The sequence below is a fragment of the Formica exsecta genome, unplaced genomic scaffold (assembly GCF_003651465.1).
Source record: "Formica exsecta isolate Colony F162 unplaced genomic scaffold, ASM365146v1 scaffold643, whole genome shotgun sequence".
Classification (NCBI taxonomy): Eukaryota; Metazoa; Arthropoda; class Insecta; order Hymenoptera; family Formicidae; genus Formica; species Formica exsecta.
Window position 1 is genome coordinate 7,073 of NW_021853406.1, and position 8,286 is coordinate 15,358.

General features: G+C 25.1%; 1 protein-coding gene across 1 annotated transcript; it reads right to left on the reverse strand.

Annotated features, from left to right (window-relative positions):
* Positions 1–5,266: 5,266 nt before the first annotated feature.
* Positions 5,267–8,007, reverse strand: LOC115242826. Its single transcript, XM_029819368.1, has 5 exons — positions 7,811–8,007; positions 7,359–7,676; positions 7,198–7,267; positions 6,748–6,834; positions 5,267–5,287 (listed from the first exon to the last, which is right to left on the reverse strand). Exons 2-5 carry the CDS (start codon positions 7,622–7,624, stop codon positions 5,267–5,269), a joined length of 444 nt encoding a protein of 147 aa, XP_029675228.1. The 5' UTR covers positions 7,625–7,676; positions 7,811–8,007.
* Between the last annotated feature and the right edge of the window lie 279 nt (positions 8,008–8,286).

Consider the following 8,286-nt stretch of genomic DNA (forward strand, 5'->3'; position numbering starts at 1 on the left):
CGTATTTCTAATTTTGATTAAAAAAATTGTTTTTCGATGGATTAATATTTGTTTCAAATTTTTCTATTACCTTATTGCGACGAAACCAAAGTTCATATTAATATCATTTCGAAAACCTGGTATTGCGACAAGTTGTAGTTTCGGAATCTTCACCTTCTTAAGAGGTTTAAACCATTCAAATTTCAACTTCATTATGATTTTGTTTGAAACTCTTTCCGCAAATTGTACATGCTCTGAGTTTGGATTGCGCCAGAAATAATCCTTATTTGTGCCATTATTGGGATAGAAATGCATCGATGAAATCATAACCATCACGAGATGAGCAGATATAGAAGGAGTGGTGTCGAAGTATGTCCATTGCATACATGTTTCTGTATTATTTAATTTATGTTTGTATATTTTCTCTTGTCGTACTGGCATATTTGAGAAAACTGAATAATTGCAGTGATGCTTTATGGAAACGTCGAAAGTGGCTCTTATTGGCTTGTCCCAATATGGGAACAATCGTTGGGCCTCAATCGTCGGGAAATTTGTTTCGTTCCATCTACGATATTTTAAAGTTATTAATTCGAATGACTATCAATGTTTAATTATTTATCGATATAGAATCATCTAACATATATATCAATGATATGTTAAAAAGTATTATATCATATATATACTGTTTAAATGACTGAGGTAATAGAACAAACATGTCTTGTAAAAAGCAGTAATAAATAACATTTAATAACACTATGCTTTTAATATATTAACATTTACTTACTTTTCATTTCCTGATTTCTTTATATATGTAGTCTTTAAGATAATATTATCGTCTTCTGAGGTATTAATTGCATTAAGAAATATCATATTCAATATGTAATTTTTAGGTAATAATACAGTTTCAAAATGAAGAACACAAATTTGCGTTACATTATCATATACGATTTTTGTCGGTACATGAGAATAATATTCTTCTGGCTTAAGATTAATAACGTCTTTTTCCATCAATCCTATTGCTAAATGGCGAATTGAATTCGATGAATTTAAACTTATTTTTATAGTTGGATGAAAAATATGAATAGTGACATTGATTTCGCCATAGAAGACAACTCCGCCGCTTGCTTGATGCCCTTTTATATATGTATTAAGGGTTAGATATAAATAGGCTAGATATTCGTCATAGATTTCATCGTCTTCTTTGAAATAAGGTATTAATTTGACGTTGTAATGCATTGGTATTACATCCAAAAAGGTATCATATGTAATCGATGTATCGATGATATCTTCTGTATTTTTATCGGCAGAAAGTGCTGTCGCGATGATAAATATGAGACCGCCATAAAGTAACAGTCTTAGAAACGCCATATCACTTATTTAGATGCCTACAATAACTTTCTTTGTTGAAAAAGAAACAAATATAAATTCAAGTTGAGACAATGAAATTTACAGCAGACAAATCTAGAAAATATTAACTATCTCCGAAGAGATAATTAGTTTCCTTGAGTAACAACAAATTTCATCCGTATTCAATATTTCTATGATAGATCGACCTATGTTTATCAACATGTTATTTTCAAAATTTGTTGTTTCATTTTTTAGATGGTTATGTCCTCAGTGAATTAGTGACACAAAACTATCTAACGGAAAATTAATTTTTTTTCAACTTTTTTGATATTTGTATGTTTTCAGATATATACATATAGGGAACTGATCGAACACGATTTGATTATTTTACTGATATGTGTCATATATCATATTTATTTCTTTTTAAATCGAGAAAATAGACATTTATTGTTTGTTCGTTATACGTTTGAGTAATCGAGTTTAAAGAAATCTTGCACATAAATTGACTTTACCAAAATCATTACCAAAAAATATATAGAATAATTTAAATGCGTGCATGGTAATAAATATTGTAATTTCTAACATTGCAATATATTATCCAGTTTTCAATTATCTATTTAAAAATGTGTAAATTAAATATGAACTTAAATATTAAAAAAGTTTTTTGCTTAATCTTAAATTTTTGATTCCAAGGACATTTCGCAACATTATTATAATAAATAAAATTAAACTTTTTGTTAAATAAATAAAATTTAGAAATTTAGAAAAACATGTAATTCTATTCCTAAATAGGAAATGTATAAAAATTATACTAATGAAATAAAAGATTCCTAATGAAATGTCGGCAATTTTGGAAAAAATATAATTTAAAAAGAATTAAGATGTGCTCATCACGTTGATACCGTAATACTATTAATTGCGTTCTATATATTTTCTATGTATCCTTAAAAAAAGAGATGCATAATATTCTGTTTTTAGCGACTTACCTTGTATATTAAAAATCAATGCCTATTATAATATAGTTCCTTTTTCTTTACAATCAAAAGAATCAATTACAATTGTTTCACGAGCGTTAATATTGTTACACCTTAACCACTCATATATTTAGACTATCGTAATCTTTCCGTTTCGAGAAGTAATCGAGAACTAACAATGTCGATGTCACACATCATAACAAAATAAGGCTAAATACATAAGGCTGTCTTAGAATATTGATGTAATAGATATCATAATAAATACGTTAGGTCAAGTTCTACAAAATTTAGGATGGATTAAAATCTATATTTGTATTTTAAGAATCATTAATATGTTTCTGTTAATTTTCGAATATTTTTATTTTGTTGTTAATTTCATATGTACTTTTCAATAACTAATAAAATAATATTCGAAATAAAAATAATAAATGTTAAACTATATAAAACATTACTTTTTATGCTAATATTATAACAAATATTATATATATAAAATTATAGATTGACAATACTTGAACAGAAATTGTAATATGATAATATTATATAAGAATAATATTTTCAAAATATTGTTGCACTAGTAAATCGTCATCGAATGCTGGAGTGATATTTTTGCGTTTTTAACATCTCGGAGCAGTGCGAGGTGAATTGAGACAAAGCGAAGAATAATGACAGGATTCAAAAGAAACAGCGAGTATATCGTTTTGATCTAGGAACAGATTAAAATGTGAAAAGAAAAATTATCGATTTATTAAAAAATACAATAATATTCAAAAAATATAATGGGAGCAATTAATTCCAAATCTCTTACAAACAAACTAAAACTTTTATTATTGAAGCTTTAATTAGGCATACATAATGAATTATTATATTTGTTACAATATGCTAGCTTTCAGTTCTCGATCCGCATATTTAATGTCGTTTACAGAGCTTTAAATTAATGTTTATGATATATGTAGAACTATCTATGCAAAAATATTCTGAAAGTTGACGGAGTTTCCGATTTTTTGTTATATATGATTAATATGTCGCTCAGTTTTTTATAATTATTTGTCTATACCATACGTCAAATGATCGCGCAAAGAATCTGAAATGGAAGTTACACAAAATAGATGATTTTACGAAAATTACGGTATCGATGTATACAATTTTGCTAAAAGTATGTTCTGCAGACTTTTATAATTTTATTTTCGAATTTTTATTTTTATTTCTCTCTAACATCACGTTGCACTAAACGATATTATGCGCGTCAGTAAGTCGTAATTATTTACTATTATGGTGTTATTAAATTGTAAATTTTGACTTAGTTTTAATATATTGCACTGCACTTTTTTCATAGTAAATATATGAAGATAAGTTAAAATATTTATGTAAAAATTGATAATTTTGTATTTAATCTTTAAAAGTTAAAATATTTTACGCCTTTCTTCCGCGGCACATACATTTTTAATAAAAAGTTTTTTATTTATTAAAAATGCAATAAATATATGTATATTATTTGAAGACGTTTTAAAGTGCATGTTTTGTTAAGCTTTAAAAAATGCGTAATAAATAGATATTAATGAATATTAATTAATATTAAATCCAGGCAAGATATAAATTCTTAATAAAAATTTAGTAGAATATAAAATGGATTTTATAATATTTTCTGTTATAATCCATGCTAAAATTAAAAAAATTGCGTGAAATATTAACAAAGATTCATAAATAATACTAATTCTTTTTAATTTGTTAAAATCAACATTAAATATTTAATAGATTGTCGCAAACAAAAATATTAGCAATCCATCATATACAGGTTTGCTTCTTTTTAATTAAGTTAAACTATCTATAGATTTATAGTATGTGATAATATTTAGTATATGTTATAGTTTCTCGTCAAATTATATGCATTAAAAGTTCACAGAGCGTGAAAATATTTTTTTAATCATGCTTTTATTTTTAATATATTGTTTTTCAAATTAAAGTCAATTCATGTCACGCAAATTTTAGAGATGTTACGAGCCCTTTCAGTCTCTTTCTAATTTTACATGTAAGTTCATTCTTAATTCTTCCAACAATATATTATAATTAATGAAATGTCGGCAATTTTGGAAAAAATATAATTTAAAAAGAATTAAGATGTGCTCATCACGTTGATACCGTAATACTATTAATTGCGTTCTATATATTTTTTATGTATCCTTATAAAGAGAGATACATAATATTCTGGTTTTAGCGACTTACCTTGTATATTAAAAATCAATGCCTATTATAATATAGTTCCTTTTTCTTTACAATCAAAAGAATCAATTACAATTGTTTCACGAGCGTTAATATTGTTACACCTTAACCACTCATATATTTAGACTATCGTAATCTTTCCGTTTCGAGAAGTAATCGAGAACTAACAATGTCGATGTCACACATCATAACAAAATAAGGCTAAATACATAAGGCTGTCTTAGAATATTGATGTAATAGATATCATAATAAATACGTTAGAAGTAACGTTTTTGCATTTTTAATATTAATATCTTGGAGCCGTGTCAGGTGAAATGAGACAAAGCGAAAAATAATGAAAGGATTCAGATGAAACAGAATGTCATTTTGATCTAAGAATAGATTAAAATATGAAAAGAGAAATTATCGACTAATCAAAGAGTATAATAATATTCAAAAAATATAATTGGAGCAATTAATTGCAAGACACTTACAAACAAACTAAAACAGTTTTATTATTGAAGCTTTAATTATACACACACAATGAATTATTTTATTTATTACAGTATGCTAGTTTTCAGTTCTTGATCCGCGTACTTAATGTCGTTTACAAAGCCTTAAATTAATGTTTATGAATAAGTAGAATTATCTATGCAAAAATATTTTGAAAGTTGATGGAGTTTTCAATTTTTTGTTACATATAATTCATACGTCGCTCAGCTTTTTGTAATTTTTTATTTATACTATGTATTTTTTGTCTATACCATGCATCAAATGGTCGCGCAGAGAATCTGCAATGGAAGTTATGCAATACAGATGATTTTACGATAATTGCCGTATCGATGTATACAATTTTACTAGAAATATGTTTTGTGGATTTTTATAATTTTATTTTCGAATTTTTATTCTTATTTCTCTATAACATCACGTTGCACTATACAATAAATACTATGCGCATCAATAAGTTGTGATTATATACCATTGTGGTAATTAAATTGTGATTATTAAATTGTAAATGTGTGTGTGTGTGTGTGTGTGACTCAGTTTTAATGAATTGCACCGCACTTTTAACATAGTAAATATAATCAAGATAAATTAAAATTTTTATGTAAAAATTGATAATTTTGTATTCAATCTCTTAAAGTTGATATATATACTTCCAATAAAAAGTTTTTTTTTAAATAAAATTGCTATAAATATATGTATATTGCTTGAAGATTTTTTAAAGTTCATGTTTTATTAAACTTTAAAAAATGCATAAGTAATAAATATTAATGAAAATTAATCAATATTAAAGATATAGGATTGTAACAATGTTATTGTTACATATAGATAAAATTATACTTTCATAATTCTACGTTCTGTTATTAAAACAATTAAAATATATTTTTTTGTGAAGCCCTTTTCAAAAAGGTATATTTATGTTACAACTCAAAACATAAATAAACTCTGTATTGAAAATAATAAAAACCAAAAAAAAACACATTTTATAATATTATTGAAGAGAGAGATTTTATTTTTATTATTTTTATTACAATTATTTAAATAAATAAGAATGAAAAATAGCATCATATAATATTTTATAAATGAAAGAATATAATAGTATAACATGTATTTCAATTGTATAACAATTGTATTTCAAGTGACTAATAATATATTAAATATATAATGATAAATGTTATATTATATATGTAACAATTATTTTCTATATATGTGTGTTAATATGTATTAATTTTATAACTATTTATATTTATTATTATGTTAACATATTTAAAAAGTAAAGTTATCAATAAATAAAAAAGTACTTTATTATTTAATAATTCATTATTTTAACAATTAAATAATTTATTATTTTTAAAGTTATTTATTATTCATTGATTTTTAATTGTAATTAAATAATCAAGTTTAACTCTCTCTGATATTAAAAATTTCGGATATATCTTCTATGCTTTTTAATTTCAGACAATCGTCTTTCTATTTTCCTTTCAATACACCATTTCCAATGTTCCAGAAGATTTTTATACGCTCTAAAATTTTCTTGAGCAGTTGCCTAAATTAATATATTTTTTAGAATTAAGAAATAATAATGTTATCTCATCTTAAAAGTCTAACACGACATATGTTATTGTTTTTAATATTTAATTAGAGCACAAAATATTATATATAACATGTAGAAGATGTAAGCTTACAGTTAGTAATAAAACATTAAAATATAAATAAGTATAATATTTATGTTACATGACATATTTACCTTGTGAGATTCGTTTTCCTTGCAAAAATTTTTAGTAGCGCGAACAAACGCGGTCTTTTCTATAATATTTTTCAAGGCAGTTATGATCTAAAACAAATTATTTCGGTTTATTATCAATAAGTAGTAATTTAATTTAGTACTATAATAATGTGGTGCTACATTATTCCTTCTTTCCTCCGGTATGATTGATAGAAAATATTAGATATATATATATATAATATTATGTATTTACAGCTCCTTGTACGTTTCAATTTTAACATAACGCACAGCCTTTCTGTAAAATATTAACTTACAAAGATTTAGTGCCTTATAAAAAGGCTGTGCTTTTCGTGTTTTGAAAATAATTGGTTTTCTAAGAAAGCTCGCAACATATATATCATATACAAATATAAATAAGTTTAACAATAAGAAGTTAATAATTGGATTTATAAAAGAATTTATAAAATTTACCTTGTTAAGTTGGTTCTTGAAATATATATGATTAATAATAATGATAAATGCTGCTAAGTCACTGATGTCTCTTTAGAAACGAAATAGCAAATATATGTTTAGTTTACGTAATAAACTTTCGTAATTATGAGCAACATGCGTTTATCACAGAAAAAATTTACCTCGGTTTTAGTTTCTCGAAATTTGTTAATATATTTGTAAGCACAGTATCGTTTTTTGCATGCTTTGCAATAATAAAAAGGAAACTGTTAGTACATTTATTAGTTTCTATTCCGATATATGTTCCATTATCCTGCAATGTTATTAATTTTAAATATTCATTGATGTTATTTTTAGAACAAGCTAAAAATTCTAAAAATCTGTTGTCCTGGTTTTGCATCAATGCCATATTTTTCATTGTGTGCCAAGTATCAACATCTGCTAACATCAAACCTTTACAGTATATCCATTCTTCCCACCACGGCAGAAGTCTATAATATCTGAAAAGAATGTTTTAAATATTATGTATATAAATATTTTTTCATCATATTTTGTATCTTGATTCAATATCTTGTTAAATATTGCGAAAGATGTAAAAAAAATGTAGAAAAACAGTAACGTTAAGAAAAATTACTTATTTTCTTTCAGCTTTTCAATATGCTCTAACAATCTGTCGTTAGCTCTTCTCTGACAGATGGTGTTGCCGAGAATACATGCCCATTTAATGGCTTCTTGTCTTAAACATTTAGTAAATTCGTCCTCCTCAGTACTTTCTCTGAATTTTATTTTCGTAAGGAGACCTCTTAATATGTAGTTTAACTTATTCTGAAATATTATATTAATTTCGTATTATTTGCAAAAATATTTGCATATATTATGATATACAGGGTGAGTTTTTTAACTTGAAACTGTAAAATATCTCGGAAAGTAAGCTTTATCAAAAAAAAAAATGTTTCAAACAAAAGTTGTAGGGTTTGGAGGGGGCCACATGATAAAAATATGGATTTGACCAAGAGTGACCTTCTCAAGGTGAGGTCAATGTGATCGACGTTTTCTTAAATGGAACTCCCCATTTTTTATTGCATATTCTTGTAGCTTATCTCGAGAGCT